The following is a 16,275-nucleotide window of genomic DNA, read 5'->3' as shown; positions in this document are numbered from 1 at the left end:
CAAAGGAAAAAGAAGCTGCTCTCTGGGAGCGGGTATTTGTACTACAGAAGACCAACCAGTGTTTAACATTTATATAGACGGTGCCTGGATTATCTCGTCATTCTTGCTATAACCCTGTTAGGGAGACACTATTTTCCCCCTGTTTTTCCAAGTAGGAAGGCTCTGAGGTCCCATGACTGGGCAGGGCTCCAGAACAGCCAAGTGAATCCAGACTCATAAGATGCAGGAACCCAGCCCTCAGCTGCTACACTAAGTGACCACCCCAACCAGGGCATGAACAAAGGGACCACAGAACACACACACACACAGACGGGTCTCCATGACCTCTCTCCGGGATGGGGGTGGGCGTTACAGGGTTTGGGGCTCCTCTGGGCAGATTTAAATAAACTCCCAGTTTCAAGGTGATAAGGCAACTCTGTGGGAACAGCAGGCAGTGGGTACCTTTTTAGGGTCCGGAGCAACTATCACGTGCCCTGAATGACTGTGCTTGGCAACCACACAAGGACGACTCAGAGGTCAGCCAAGCCAGTCACTGGGGGGGCAAAGGGGGCCGTAAGTCAGGTGAAGAAGCAGAGGCTCAGAGAGGCTGGACAGTGTGCCCCAGGTCACAGAGCTAAGCAGAGCTGAGAAGTCTCGGTGAGGCTGCCCCACCCTCACCCCGTCACTTTCTGGCTCTCTTGTCGTTCTGTGTCTGCCTTACACACACACGCATGCACGCACGCAGCACCCTGGCTTCCACAGGCGATAAAAAGACGCTGCCTCAGGTAAGTTGCAAGTCACACTTTATTCACTCTCCAGGATGTCTGGTGGGATGCTGGGCAGAGGCCAGCCCCTGGGAAGGAGGCAAGGGAGGGGCACTAGCTGGAGGGGTGGAAGGCGCCCCGCTGGTGCCACTGCATGTCCCGGATGCGGCGCACGGACTGCACCTGGGGCTGGGGGGCCCCAAAGTCACCGCTGTCCTTGTAATCGCCCTTCTCCAGCAGGTACTGCAGCCCGCGGTAGCCGGGGTACTGGTAGCCAACCCACCTGCAGGGCCAGAGGTTGGGGGAGGGCACGTGGGGAAACAGGAGACGCAGATGGAGAGAGACACGAGGGGGATGGCTCAGCCACTAGGAAGGGTGGGCCTCCCAATCATCCCACACTACCTGGGTGTTGAGCAGAGCACCACCACCCTTCCCGGGTCCAGCCTCTGCTTTCTTCCTCCCCTTGATGCGGAGCTCGCTACCTCTAGAAGCAACTATTTTTTAAAGATTTTTTTTTAAGTGGACCATTTTTTTAAAGTCCTTACTGAATTTGTTATAATACTGCTTCTGTTTTACGTTTCTGTTTTTTGGCCCTGAGGCCTATGGTATCTTAGCGCCCTGATCACACATCAAACCCATCCCCCCAGCACTGGAAGACTAAGTCTTAACCACTGGACCCCAGGGAAATTCCCAGATGCAGGCCTGGCACTGGGATCAGAGGAAGCGGTGATCTCAAGCTCACCTAAGCTTAGAGTAAGACAGGCCTCCTGCCCAATCCCCAGCAAGGCCAAAGGGCAGCAGCAAAGGTCCCAGGACCCCTCCGGGATCCTGCCACCATTTGAAGCCATCACCATTTAGGGGGTCACTCACTGGGCACCTGACAACTGTTACAGTCTTCTCCCCAGGAGGCATCACACAGGCCTGGCCCCCACGAACCTGCCTGGCCAGCCCCTGTGGACACCTCCAGCTCTGCCTCTCACACTCACTCCAGCCACTGTGTCTCTGCAGCCCAACCACTCTGTCCCCTGCAGAGCCCAGGGGACTCACCAGGCTCCTCCCACCACAGGACGCTTGCACATGCCATTCTGGCTGGGGCATCCTTCCTTCTCTTTACCTCTACAGTTCCTGCTTTCTTGAGACCTCAGCTCAAGAGCCCCTTCTTTAAGGAAGGAGACTAGATTTGCATGGATTCCTAATTATGAACAGTTGCCTCCAACCAGACCTTTAGCTACACAAGACCGAGGCCAGGTCTCTTTAACCTACCTTGAATTACTGATCACCTATCATGGTGTCTGGCATATGACATCACTTGACAAATTGAACCAATGGGATGAGTAAGTGACCGGGCTCAGGAATACAGAACTGTGCACACTCTAAGCGTTTGACAAGCCCCAGAAAGCCAGTATATACTGGGAAACTAGTGCTCTTGGGGCGGAAAAAAAAGTTTTGTTTATAACACTTTCCAATCTCTGTGGTGTACATAGGTCTACAATGGCTTATTTCAAGTTACCAATGATTAAACAACTGGCTCACGGTAAATTCTGAAAAGTTAAGTCAGCTTTTGCAAGCTGGTACAAGCTGGCTCAGGCAAACCACTGCCCGAAGTCCATCTTCAGATTCCCCATAGAAGCCACGTTTTTCACAGTGAGAAATTCCCCAATGCTGGTGACTGAGGTTTACGTGCCGAAGAAATTTAATTTGGTGGAGAACCTCCTATTTCCAACCTCAGGAATGCATGCAGAGAAAGGCCAGCATGTGCTGCGCTTCCTGTCTCTCTCAGCTCTGTAAAGACCCCTCGATTCATTCCTAGCCTTCTGATCTCCCCCCACCCCCCCGCCTCTGCCTTACCCTGCCCCCACCCAACATTTACTATCCTGCTCTTCAGAGTTGAGGTTAAGGCCATGATTTCTCTCTTTCAAAAGCAAGGTGTTGCCCAAAAGGCAGGTCAGGATGAAACAGACTGAAAGCCATATGCAGGCGTCTGATGATTTCAATGCCCATTTTCCAATGGGAAGGCAGGGGTCGGGAATGTACAAGACCCCCAGAGCTCAGGGCAGAGCAGGGCTCGGCAGCTCGGAGCCTGGGCCCCTGGGGCAGGGCGTGTACTCACGTGCCGCTCTGCACACGCACGGAAGACACCTTCTCCTGGTAGCCGTGGGCGTGGAAGCTGGGCACGTCATCGTCTATCACCTCCATCTTCTTCCCCGTGAAGTTGGGGTTCTCATACAGGGTGATCTTATGCTCCTGGCTGTCCTGTGGATGGGGAGCGGGGGAGTGGGAGTGTGGGTGAGGGCACCCAGGGTGCCCTGGAGTTGGGACCAGCACGCTCCGCCTGCAGCCGCCTGCCCGAGACCCCTACCACTCAAGTGTCGATGCCATTGGCCAGCCACAGTGGTCATTCTACTGGGCTACTTCATGTAGCATTCACTCAGCTTCTACTGTGGGGAGTACTTGACTCTGAAATGGCATTTTTCCCTCCCACAGCCTCAACTCCCCTTTTTAAAAATAAATGGTAGCCATGATACATACATATGCATAGGCATATCGTGCCTCTAGTAGACACAATATTTTGGCTTTCCTTCACCTCCACATACCTTCCCATTCTCCTGTTCCTCTGACATTCTTCCTCTCCGTCTAGCATTCTTTCTTTAAGCTACTCTTGGCTCAGACAGTAAAGAATCTGCCCACAATGCAGGAGACCCAGGGTCGATCCCTGGGTCGGGTCAATCCCCCGGAGAAGGGAATGGCTACCCACTCCAGTATGCTTGCCCGGAGAATTCCATGGACAGAGGAGCCTGGTGGGCCACAGTCCATGGGGATCCCAAAGAGTCAGACACAACTGAGTGCTATTTGGCAGATGAAAAAACTGAGCCTCAGAGAAAGTGACTTGGCCAAGGTCACACGCACAGCCAGAAGGACTAGAGTCAGCAGAGGAACTCAGGTCTGTAGAATGCTAAGTCCAGTGTTGTTTGATTTGGCATCAAGCAGGGGGAAGTAGGCTGGGCTGGGAGGTTTGCAAGTGTAACTGAGCAACACTGGTCCTTAGCCCTCGCAGACCACACACCAGTAAGAATCAGGATCCGAGAAGCTCTGAATGGTCACAAGGGCATGAGCTATGAACAAGAATAAGCTATCTTCTCCTCCACCCCCAAACCCAGAATTTCTCTGAGTATTTACAGCAGCAATCATTAGGGAGCAATTGCTCTGTGACAGGAGTTGCATAGACCTGAAGAGCACTGTCCACGTAGACTAGAATGTGAATGGCACCCCATGGAGCATTTTGAATGAAGCCTGAAGCCCCTGAAGTTGTGCACTGTGGCCACACTCAGGCTACGCCGTTGATACTAATATCCCCACTTTGCAGATGCAGAAACTGAGGCTCAGGGAGGTGAAGTGACTTATGCAAGGTCACATGGCTGGGGGCATGATGCCAAGGGGGAAGGCTCCTTCCTAGTCCCTAGACCTCTGGCTCTAAGCAGGGCAAAGAGAGGAAGACGATGAGGGACGGGGGCTCACCACTTTGATGGGCCTCAGGGAGCTGAGCGAGTCCGTCCTCCGACTGCTGGTCCACGAGTCCCAGCGGGGGTACTCACCCTTCTCAAACACGAACTGCTCCCCTTTGCAGTTGGCCTGCTCATAGCCCACCCAGCTGCAGTAGAGACACAGAGACAACAGGTCAGGCTTACTCCAGACTTCCTCTGGTGGGACCCTGGCTCCTCCCTCAGGCTCCAGAGTTCACAGTTTCCCAGCTCATCACAATGAGCAGCAGCCTCATCTAAACCGAAGCACAGTGAATCCAAGGGCAGCGTCACCTCAGTTATTCAAAACCCAGCACCATGCTGGCTTCAATCATCTGGAACACAGTCAAGAAATACAAAGGAAGCCTAAAAGATGACCTAGCAACAAGCACAGATGTTCAGAATCCATGTCCTGGGGCCAGTGGTATACTGGTGAATTAACAAGGAGCTCTCAAAAACAAAACAAATCCAGCTTGCCAGTTTCCATGGACGTGGCCGATTTCAAGCCCTACATGTGATATCACTGCACACGGAGCTGGGAACAAATGTGCCCTGTTGGCTTTCACCACTGAGAACAGGCTCCAGAACATCACTGCTTCTCAAGCTCACACACCTTGTTCATACCCATTCTCTCTGGATCTTTTCCTCTTTTGTTCTTGATGGTGGTCTCTGGACTCATTTTGTACAGACAGAACACCAACAGTCTTAGATCCACTAGGAGAGAAATAGTACCTTAAAAGGAAGGATTGCCTGCCAACAGGGCATGGCTAATAGAGGAAAGGGCATAGTCAGAAAAAGGCGGCATGGTTTCATGATGCCTGGTGTTTGGGGGCAGTTCATCACAGAGGCTAACAATCCAGCCTGACACAGTAACTGCTGCTCAGGACAGCGATCTAAGTCCTTAAGAGAAAAGGAGATGGTGTTTCTTGCTGCTTTTAGAAGAGTATGCCTGCCCTCTTGATCTAGCAATTCTGCTTTAGGTCACGTGTCCTTAGAAAACATTTGTCAAGAGCTTGCAGACATATGGGTAAGAATGTTTATCATGTTGTTGTTCATAATATCAAATAATAGAAACAACTTACACAGCCAATCGGCAGGGCCTGGTCGAGGAAACTGGGTAATATTCTGTAATGTGATGTTAAAAAGGCATGAAAAATAATGAGCTAGAACACAGGGTCTCAAATTTAACCGGACAGAAACATCACTAGGCGGGTTTGTGCAATGCAGATTCCTGGGCTCCAGACCCAAGAGTCTGCTTCAATGGGGCAGGGAGGGGGCCCAAGAACATGTACTTCAAAGCCTCCCTCTTCTGTGACTGAGGCAGATTTAGCTCTAAACAGCTCTTTCAAAAACATAGACATAAAATGCTCCTTAATGACACAGAAAGAATTTGAGATATCTTGCAAAGTTTTCAAAATGAGTTATAAAACAGTTTGTAAAGCATGATCTGACTTCTGATTAAATGTATTTCTAATATATATTTGGTGAAACACATACAGAGAAAAATCTAAGTATATACAAACAAAAGTCAAAATCTTAATGGTTACTTCTGAGTAGTAAGATTAGAGTCATATGGGGTTTTTTGCACTAAGCCATTTCTCCTTAATGTTAAACAATGAACAATAAAAATATCAAAGATAAATTTTTAAAAAGAAAGCAGAGAAGTGTAAAGTCTATTTGAGAAATTCTGCCATCCAAATACTAAAAAAAGAAAATCAGATGTGGTTCTTCAATGGTCTAAACCTCAGCTGTCCATGAAGACATGGTCCTAGGCAGGCTGGTGTCCTGAGTGCGTCAGGTTGGTGGGGCTGGGTGGGGCCGTTCCTTTGGCTGTGTCGTCCACCAGAGACTCTGATTCAAGCAGGGCCATCACTCTCTGCAGAATGCCCTGTGAACCCTGAGGTGTGGGGCGGGTCACTCAGGACCCACACCAGACTCACTGACCCGCTGGCTGGGTGTCACTGGTGGCCACCTGATTCCGGAGGCTCTTGCAAAGAAGGAACCACTGGGGAACCACAAAGACAGGACCCTGAAGGCTGTGCTCAACTATGTGACCTGAGCATGACTCTGTCCGACCAGACCAGTCATCCCCCCTTCTTTCTTGGGTATGGGGTCCCAAGACTGCTGGCCCCTAAATGTGTCAGCGAGTCTACTAAGACCAAGTTATCATCAGGAACAGGGAAGGGAGGGATGGACGCAGAACTGGGACATCCAGCTTTAGACCTCCCAGCAGAGTGAGGACAGTCCCAGAGTCAGAGACTGGCAGCTCTGCCAAAGTCCATGGGAGTCACCGTGTCCATCACCCTGCCTCAAGGAAGTGGCTGACCTGGGTGTCAGGCTTTTCACACGGGCTCCGTCGCATGATCCCCAGGAGGACACAGTTAGACTTGTCCTACAGAGGAGGAAACTGAGACCCAGAGAGGGAAGCTCCTGGTTCAACGGCACAGAAGTGGTGGAACCAGGGTTTGAAACCGAGCTCTCTGTCTGACTTCAAAACTCAAGCTCTCTCCGAAGGCTGCCAAGACCCCAAATCCTGGTCCCCTGATCGCACAGTCTAGCAGCTCAGGACAGATCCCTCCAGCTCCACAGTGCGGCCGCCTTGCCCGGTAGCCCCTGACCGATGAGGCCCTCCCCCTGCCCAGGTACATACGGTCCAGCCTGCACCAGGACGGAGCCCGCCTTCTCCACGCCAGTCTCCTTCAGGTTGGGGCAGGGCCCGTTGAGCTCATGCGAGTGACCCTGGAAGTTCTCCTGCTCAAAGATGATGATCTGCAACAGGAGAGAATCAGACCCTCATCATGACGGGGAAGAGGGAAGACAGGGCAGTGGGGTGGGGAGAGGACTCACAGAGCCTCGACAGATGCTGAAGGGTTCTGTGCTTGGAAATCACGAAGCAAACATAGAGTCCGATAGTCCCAGCTCCAGTGACCGGCTGTGAGACCTTGAGGCAGCATTTCACCTCTCTGAGCCTCAATTTCCCCGTCTGTAAAATGGGAAATAAAGCCAGAACCTACCTCATGGGGTTGTTGGAAGGATTCAGAGGAGCATAGTGGTTAGTATACCATATTTGCTCTGTGTGTGGGAGGGGTAATCATATTAACTGAGGGACATGCTGTAAGGATCCCGAGTGGGTGGGTGGCAGAGCTGAACCTGTAGCCCAGGCCTGTCTGATGCGGTCTCCATCGGAGCACTGTTCTGGTGCCACTGGTCTGTGGGCCACAGTAGGAATAGCAAGATGCTAGGTAAGCCATGCTGCTCAAGCTTCTCCTGCCCTTGTCAGTACCACCCTGCACCCACACTTCACCCGTAAAACTACGCACACCCATGCCCTTTTCTTAAGCCCTCATAGGTTCTGAGCTTTCCTCTCCCTCGGGATACCTCTTAAGAAGACTTTACCCCGCTTGCCTCATCTGGTCCTCTCATCAGCTCAGGGACAGGCTGGCAGAATCCCCATCAGGAAAAATGAAGCTCGGCAAAATGATAAGACTGCCCGCAGCTTCATAGCCAGTGCTAACTGGGAAGCAGGTGGGGATAGGGGGCAGCTGCCACCTTTTATGATTGCAAAGAGAACTCAGGGTCAGATGTACTTCCCCTGGGAGCTGCCTCTGGCTGAAGAGCTGGGCTCAGGGCAGCAGGCTCCCAGGAAGGGCAGCTGGAGAATCTACGTGCTCAGCACTGGCTGGGTCAACATGGCCCTCTCTCCCAGGCTGGGGATTAGCCACACAAAGCAGACAAAGCCAAGGGAGGGAGGCCCAGCAGGGCTCAGATTCCATGGGCTCAATTCAGGGTTGATGCTCACTGACTCGACCACGGATGGGTCAGGAGATCTGAGCTCCAGTATCTCCTCTGCTGCATCCAGCTGTGCAACCTGAGGAAGCCACACGATCGCTCTGAGCCTCAGCTGCCCAGACTGTGAAATGGGGAATCATGCCAACTTTGTAGGCTGAGAAGAATCCAGAACATGAGAGTCGAGGACTAGTGTGTTATGACCACCCTGGCCTGGGAGACAAGGGTTGCAGGCTAAGGAGGGTGAAGAAGGACAGCCTCCCCATGGATCTGAAAGGCCTCAGAGAGCCCAAGAGCTCAGTATTATTATTGTCGTTGCTATTTATGCACAGATGGATACTAAAATTTTATGTATTACCTAATCCTTTCAACTTGCACTTTCCAATTCAGCAACCACTAGATGTATATTGAACATACGCAACGAGTCTGAATTAAAATGTGCTGTTAGTTTCAAATACACATCAAATGTTGAAGATTTAGTATGAAAAAAAGAATGTAACAGTCCTCTAATAATTTCTCTACTGCCTATACATTGGGATATACTGGGCTTAGTAAAATATCCAGAAGTTAACTTCCCTTGTTTCTTTTTACTTTGGTAACATGGCTACTTGTTGTTCAGTCACTAAGTCGTGTCTGACTCTTTCGTGACCCCATGGACTGTAGTCCACCAGGGTCCTCCGTCCATGGCATTCTCCAGGCAAGAATACCAGAGTGGGTTGCCATTTCCTTCTCCAGGGGCTCTTCCCAACCCAGGGATCAAACCTGGGTCTCTATCACTGTCTGGCAGATTCTTTGCCACTGAGCCACCTGGGAAGCCCAACATGGCTACCAGGAAGCATTAAACTCCGTCAGTGGCTCCCATTTGAAGTCGACTGGATGGCTGCTCCAAGCTTCAACCCCCTGGCCTTCTTGTGCTCAAGCTCATCCAGCCCGCTCCGACTCCTGGCCCTCTGCACTCGCCATGCTCTCTGCCTGGAACTCTCTCCCCTACCCCACTCCCTGATTTTCAATACTTCCTTACCTGACCTGGGCTTTTGCTCCAATGTCACCTCCTCTGAGGAGGCCTCCCTGACCTTAGCTAATATGTTCCTTGTTCACCCAGACTCTGAAGAACCCTACTTTTTTTGTTTCTTCCTAACACTTCTCATTACTTGAAGTTATGTATTTACTCGTTTATTTATCTGTCTTCTAGAAAGTAAGCCCCTTCGGGGGCAGAATGGAGCAAGCTGAGTCCAAAGTCAGACAAAAAAGCAGTTCCAGGATGGAATCCATGCCTGGGGCCCCCGAAGCAGAGGGGGCTGAGCCTGTTTCTTTGCCTCTTCACAGACACCTTAGGCCTTGAGTCCAACTCTCCCCATTTTTAGGAGGACCTGAGGCTCAGAGAGGTCAAGTGACTGGTCCAGGTCACAGAGCAGGTGTGGAGTCTGGAAGCCCACCCCTCCACCCATTCACAAGCCCCCTCTTAGACTGGGCTGAGGGTTCACCCCAGCTTTGGGGACCCCCTTGGGCAATGGGGTGCAGGGTAAGTCAGAGAAAATTGAGTCTCCAGAGTCAGAAATATGCTGGCTATGGGCTGGGAAGGGGCCTTTTGAATCAGCACCCTCCTCCACTGTGCAAGCTGGGGAGAATGTGGCCCAGAGAGAGGGACCCCAGAAAAGGAGCCACCAAACCCAATTTATAGAAGGGAAACCTAGTCTTAAAGAGACTGTGTTTGCCACCCTGTGCCCTGACGTGGTACCCACCTTGGGGTTGAGGGGCTGCGGCTTGCCCGCTTGGGTCTGGTGATCTGAGGCCATGGCGGGCTGTTCCGTGCAGGAGTGACCTGGAAGGCATGGGGGACACAGCAGTGAGGACCCCTCAGGCCCTCGGCTCCCTCACTGCGGGGCCCGAGGCCCATCACTCCAGCCCCACATCCTATTCTGTGCCTCCCGCCTGGTTTCAGGTTCTCCAAGGGCAGAGGGGACGGCCAGCGTCTGCCTGAACGTTCACTAGCTCTGCTTCTCTGTGTCCAGGCCGGCTCCAAAGTGGGACAAAGAAATGAGGTCTACTAAAAAATAAAGCGAGAAACTAGAACGTGACTGGGGACCCGCGTGGCCCCAGACAATTAATGCTACTACACCTCAATTGCTTATACATCAATCAATATTATGCAGAAATTCTTGAGTAAAAGAAAACAGCATGGGCAGAGGAAACTCACGCCCTGGCCATGCTTGGCCAGGTTGTAGTTCCCAATCTACAATCTCACAAAGTTCCCAGACTCCCTGTCCCTCACCCTCAGCTTCCTCCTTGACTCCCTCCCCACCACCCGGAATCCAGAAAGCTCCTCTCCACCACTGTTCCGCCCCCCACGACTAGTACACACGTATATTACGGAGCTCAGGCTACAAGAAAGCAAAAACATGAGTATCACACAACTTCAGACATGTATCAGCAGCAGCAGAATTTCTTAATGACTGAGAACATCAGAAAAGTATGAACAGCGGTCAAGTCTCTCCTCCCTTCCCGCAGGAGGGGCAGAGAACACAGCCTGCGTCTTCCCAGTGAGGAGGGGAGACTGTTCCCTTCTCCAGAGGTAACACCTGGCTTCCAGAAGCTCCTTCCACACCACAGCCCAGGCCAAGATGTTCTCCCAAAAGAGGACATTCAGCTAAACGGCTTGAGAGCCAAACCAGCCCTTCTCCCCTAGGAAGCCAGCCCTCTGGGTCTGTCCCTGTGCCCAAGGCCCCACATTACTGCCCCCCACCATTGGCGCCCTCAGACTAAAGGTTAAGCTCAGTTGGTTCAGCTCGGGAACTGTCTCTGCCACTTACCAGCATCAACCCCTGAGAAGTGCGTCCCCTCTGTGCCTCAGTTTCCTACTCTGTAAAATGGGGATGGGATGGTGCCTGGTCACGTCTACGGACAGCTTGGGACGATCCAAGTACAGAACAGAGAAAACCACAAGCACTCGACAGCGCCTGGAACCCGCTCAGCGCTCAGTACACAGCGGCGAGTACGGCTTTACTAGAGTCCCTTCCAGCCAGCTTCAGTCACCTGTGGTGGGAGCTTCCCGAGACGTGCGGCCGCTTCCTGCCCCAGGGCAGGACACAAAGCAGGTGTCCCGCCGATGTTTGTGGGTGTGCAGAGAACTGACTCACCGCCCTAGACGTGAAGCTGAACCTTCCATGGGTTTATTCCTTCCACTCACAAACCCTCAGTCATATTCTTCTCTGCTGGCAAAACGAAGATGCTGACGGACCGTTTAGCATCAGTAAAGAGCATCGCCAAAGTACACGCTCCATGCCAGGCACCGCGCTGGACCACTCACCTACACTGTATCCGAGCCCCACGACAAAGGAGGTTTTAGGACCCGGCCCCTCTCCCCATTGAACAGAAAAGAAAACTGAGGCTCAGCACCTTGAGGTCTTGGCCCCAAAGTCACCTGGTCAGAAAGCACTAGCCTCTGGATTTGAACCCAGGTCTCCCACCTTTTCCATCAGGGAGCAGGATGAGAGCAAAAGGCAAGACGAGCAAGAGAGCCATTCTTACCAGTGACACCAGCCCCTGAGAGTGCCCGTGGAGCCTGCCAGCGGGAGGTGACATTTATACCTTCCCCAGAAGTGCCCGTGCCAAGACGGGTGACCGCTGCGTCCCCGTGGAACGCGCGGGGAGAATGCAGGATTAAGCCCACACCAAAGGCCGGGTCAGCAAATGCCCACAGACATTGTGTCTCTGCACAATAATGTCATTAGCTTTCAGATTCGGCTGCGCCAGGGTGGTCAGGCGGTCGAGCAAGAACATGCCCGCTTTGCATGCATCAGCCATCCAGCTGCCAGGCCCAGGGGCATGCTGGGTTCACTGGTGTGGTCAGTTGAGCCCTGGGGGAGGCAGACAGAGGCAAATCTCAGTGACCCTGGTAGGAAAAAAAAAGAACAAAAAACCAAGGACAGGAAGGTAGTTTGGCAGGGTCCAGCACCCACCCATCCATCCATTCAACAAATATTTATCAGGCATGGATTTGGTGCCAAGCTCTGTCCGAGGGGGCAGTGTCAGGCAGGGGACCTATCCGGGCCTGGACCATCCAGAAAGGCTCTGGGGGAGAGTCGAAGTCCTCAGAGATGGGGGGAAATGAGCCTGGGAAGCCAGGTTAGGAGGACAGCTTGAAGCAGAAGGGGACTGGGCACAACACACTGTCGTGGTATTTCAAGAAGACCTGCAAACAGGTTAATGCATCTCCAGGGTGCCTGCGATGGGCAGGGCCTGGGCTGGGCAGCCGGGGTGAGCAGAGGGCTGGCCAAGCCAGGTTGAGGAGAGGGAATGCCACCCTGAGGCCCTTGACTCTCCCGCACCCGCTGTTCCTCAGTGGGGTGCCCTCAGGATCCTTGACCCCCATGGTTTAGAGAAGGTTCTCAATCCCCTCTGCCAGTCCCATCACTGCCCCATGGGCACTTGGCCTTAACTGGCATGCACACCCTCTTTGTAGACAGTCTGTGTCCTGACCGAATCCAAGGTCAGGCAGGAGAGAGGGGATACCAGCAGGGCTTGGAGACTGGGTTGGAGTGAGGGGACTTGTTCGCCCCGACTTCCACGCCCCCAGTACACACACACACCCCAGCCTCCCCATGCCATCTCTCTCTGTAGCACTCCTCACCACCTGACGTTACGTTACTCTTTCACCTGCTGTTTTTACAATCGGCAGATAAGCATCATGAGGGCAAGGCCGTGGTCTGCCAGGCTGACCACCTATCGGGTTCACCCCAAAGGTCTGTGAGCCTTGTCATTACTCAGCCTTAAGGCCAAAGAAAGAGTCAGAGACAGCAGCAGAGACATAAGTGGTTTACTGGACAGATGATCTTACCAACCCGTCCTGGAGCCATGTGTGTCCAACAGGGAGCAGGACATGGCAGAAATTTCCAGCTACTCGGAGAAGGAGGTGGCTTCCCTTTGTAGACGGAAGCGACGTAGGTGGGCTCACCAGTTACTAGGGACCAGTGAAGCCCTGTAATTGAAGGATTGGGTGGTCACGTGAGTAAAGCAGCAGGGACTGGCCAAGCAGGAGATGGACAGGAAGCAAGAGAACAGCCATCTTGAGTGGCCTCACCATACATGTCTCCCCTACATTCTCCATACAACCCTTACAACACTGGTCCGCCCCTCTTCCCCAATATCCCTGGGGTCAGGTAAAGGGCACCGCGGTCAAACAGCACAAACGCAATCCAGACACCAGCAGCTAGGGAGCATCACCAGTAATCCAGGTGCTCACTGGGTCAATTTTTCTTTGAAGTCCAGCAGACAACCACAACAGCATCTGGCTGTGGACCCAGCAATGAGGCCACCATTGTCGCCCAGTCTGTGAACAGATTCCCTCCACTCAGACAAAGGAAGAAACGTAGATGTTCAACAGGCACAACACAGGGACAGCCATGAAGCGACACACAGCGCCAAGCAGCTGCAGCGCTGAGATAGCCTCACCTGCCTGAGTCTCTGTCCTGCCTGCAGGACCGCACCGCCTGTGCACCCTCGGTCCCCACGGCAGCGCTGAATACTGGTTTAACAACGGACCCCCGCAGGTGCTGCTGTTTAGTCGCTCAGTCACGTCCAACTCTTTTGCAGCCCGTGGTCTGTAGCCCCCCAGGCTCCTCTGTCCATGGGATTTCCCAGGCAGGAATACTGGGCTGGCTTGCCATTTCCTTTTCCAGGGGATCTTCCCAACCCAGGGATCGAACGCGCAACTCTGGCACTGGCAGGCAGGTTCTTTACCACTGAACCACCAGGGAAGCCCATTTTCTCCAGTAGGCGTCCAGGTTAATTACTGTCGCAGCCTTAGGTGGGGCCACGGAGAGGAAAAGTGAAATCTGTAAACCCCTTTCTAATCCCATTCCTCGGGAGGCAACGAAGACAAACCAGAGGGACGTACCTGCCAGTCTCAGGCTCAACAGGGGGCAGAGTCTGTGTCATGGGCAAAAGGCAAAAGGGACTTCTTGGTTGACAATGATCCTTTGGTGTCAACAGTTGAGCTCAGATTGTGTTGACTATAGTCCTGGGTTATCATGGCATGGCACTGGGACGATGATCCTGGGATGCTCAGTGACAGTTCACAGGCTGGAGTCAGCCTCCTGGTCCACGTGCTGAGCGCAAGCTCCCCTCTCAACGTTTAAGGGGTCTTTTCATAGTCTGGCAGTGGCAGAGTTTGTAGAGCAGGTGGAAAAGCCAGTGTATTGTATGTTTAATGGCCCATTCCTGGACTTAATGGGCCTTAGTCACAATCCATGTCCAAGGGGGTCCCGTAGGTCACACACGGCTGTTCTAGACCCCGAACAGGGGTTGTGGTGCTCGAAGACTCTGGTTACATTTTGTAACGTCTCCCACCTGTTGTAACGCCTCGTAGCTGGCGTGTAGCCATGGTCCGGGCCCCTGCATCGCTGCTCTGCCCGCTCCTGCGGCCAGGACTGGGGGGCGGGGGGCGTGCGTTGGGGAGTGGGCTTGTCTTACCCGACCGGTAACCCCCAAGTATGTGACAGATAATCCTCCCCTTTCGTCTGTATTCACCCGCCAACCCCGGGCAGTCAGAGGAACCCCGACTGCAGAGCTGCCACCTTTAAACTGGAAAGAGACTCTGAGTTGAACAGGACACACTCAATCTCACGGAAGAGAAAGATGCCTCTCGTGGTGGTCAGCTACTCAGGGCCCCTCGTGCTAGTGAGCGCCACCTCAGGTCACCCCCTTTCCCGTCCCCGTCCTCACTTCCCGATGCCTACACACTCATGAGTTTCCTCAGCCTCTTACAACCGTTAGTGAGCCTTGCAGTTGCCCAGCCTTGAACCTGGAGACAGAGAGACGTCAACGGTTATGGGACAGGGGACCTCACACGGCAGGAGGAAAGGGTCCTGAGGCAGCAGCCCCACTTCCTGCGACAAGAGGCCAGCGCAACATGGCGGCGCTCCTCACCACTGGGGGAGGAAGGAGAGAGGCTTCCCTTGATTGGAGGAATCAATGTCACGTGGGCTCATTGGTTCCCAGGGAAACCAGCCCCTTGGGCACGCCCCTCACAACCCCTCGGGTTAATAATCATCCAGGTGTTTCCCTTTAATAAAGTAGCCCCTGGAGCTGTTCCGGCCTCAGGATTAGAACCATCCCTGGCTGGGGCAGAGGGTAGGCACGTGCACGGTCTCGTGTGTAGGTGCAGCTGAAGCGGGGGCTGGTGGAGCAAGGTAGAAGGGTACAGAGAACAAGAGAACAGCCATCTTAATTTTTTAAGACTCTTTTGTTGTGGGCCATTTTAAAAATCTTTATTGAATTTGTTACCATATTGCTTCTGTTTTATGTTTTTTGGTTTTTTTTACTGAGAGGCATGTATAGGATCTTAGCTCCCCAACCAGGGATTGAACTTGCACCCCCCTGCGTTGGAAGGCAAAGTCCTAACCACTGGACTGTCAGAGAAGTCCCGAGAGAACCGCCACCTTGAATGGCCTGGCCACACACCATCATATCCCCAAAGCCCAGTGCGACACATAGTAGGGACTTGTTTTGGCTCCCTGGACTACCAAAACCAAGGGCCCAAAGCTAGTGGGCAGAATGGGGATGTAAAATGGTGCAGCCTCTGTGAAAACAGCGCAGCACTTCCTGAAAAATTAAGCATAGGGTTCCATGCGTGTGCGTGCTAAGCCACTTCAGTTGCGTCCGACTCTTTGCGACCCCATGGACTGTAGCCCGCCAGGCTCCTCTGAACATGGGATTCTCCAGGCAAGAATACTGGAGTGGGTTGCCATGCCCTCCTCATAGGATTCCCATGTGGTCCAGCAATTCTACTTCTGGGAGTGTACCCACGAGAAGTAAACCGGAGATGCCAGCAGGCATTTGTATAATGCACCCTTGTTCATGACAGCATCACTCACAATGCCGAAAAGGTGGAAACAGCCCAGATGCTCACTGACAGCTGAATGGATCAACAAAATGAGCTCTAGCCTTACAATGGAATGTCACTCAGCCTTGAAAAGGAAGAAGATTCTGACACAGACTACAACCCGTATGAAACTTGAAGACATTATGCTAACTGACAGAAGCCAGGTACAAATACAGTATGGTTCCACTCAGATGAGATTATTAGTGCAGTTAAATTTAAAAACTGAAAGCAGGATCGTGGTTGCCAGGGTCTGGAGGGAGGGGTGACTGGGGAATTATGGTTTCATGAGTGCAGAGTTTCAGTTCTGCCAGATGAAAAACACCTCTGGAGATGGATGGTAACGATG

General features: G+C 52.7%; 1 protein-coding gene across 2 annotated transcripts; it reads right to left on the bottom strand.

The window, feature by feature from the left end:
- Window positions 1-765: 765 nt before the first annotated feature.
- Window positions 766-14,984, bottom strand: CRYBB2 (crystallin beta B2). 2 transcript variants are annotated; one of them, XM_024977034.1, is made up of 6 exons: window positions 13,944-14,984; window positions 9,790-9,869; window positions 6,912-7,030; window positions 4,260-4,392; window positions 2,854-2,996; window positions 766-1,026 (listed from the first exon to the last, which is right to left on the bottom strand). In XM_024977034.1, the coding sequence occupies exons 2-6, from the start codon at window positions 9,841-9,843 to the stop codon at window positions 858-860; spliced, it is 618 nt and encodes a 205-aa protein (XP_024832802.1). In that variant the 5' UTR covers window positions 9,844-9,869; window positions 13,944-14,984; the 3' UTR covers window positions 766-857.
- Between the last annotated feature and the right edge of the window lie 1,291 nt (window positions 14,985-16,275).

Source organism: Bos taurus, chromosome 17 (genome assembly GCF_002263795.3).
Source record: "Bos taurus isolate L1 Dominette 01449 registration number 42190680 breed Hereford chromosome 17, ARS-UCD2.0, whole genome shotgun sequence".
Lineage (NCBI taxonomy): Eukaryota > Metazoa > Chordata > Mammalia > Artiodactyla > Bovidae > Bos > Bos taurus.
This window is presented reverse-complemented; position numbering and strand designations above follow the sequence as displayed.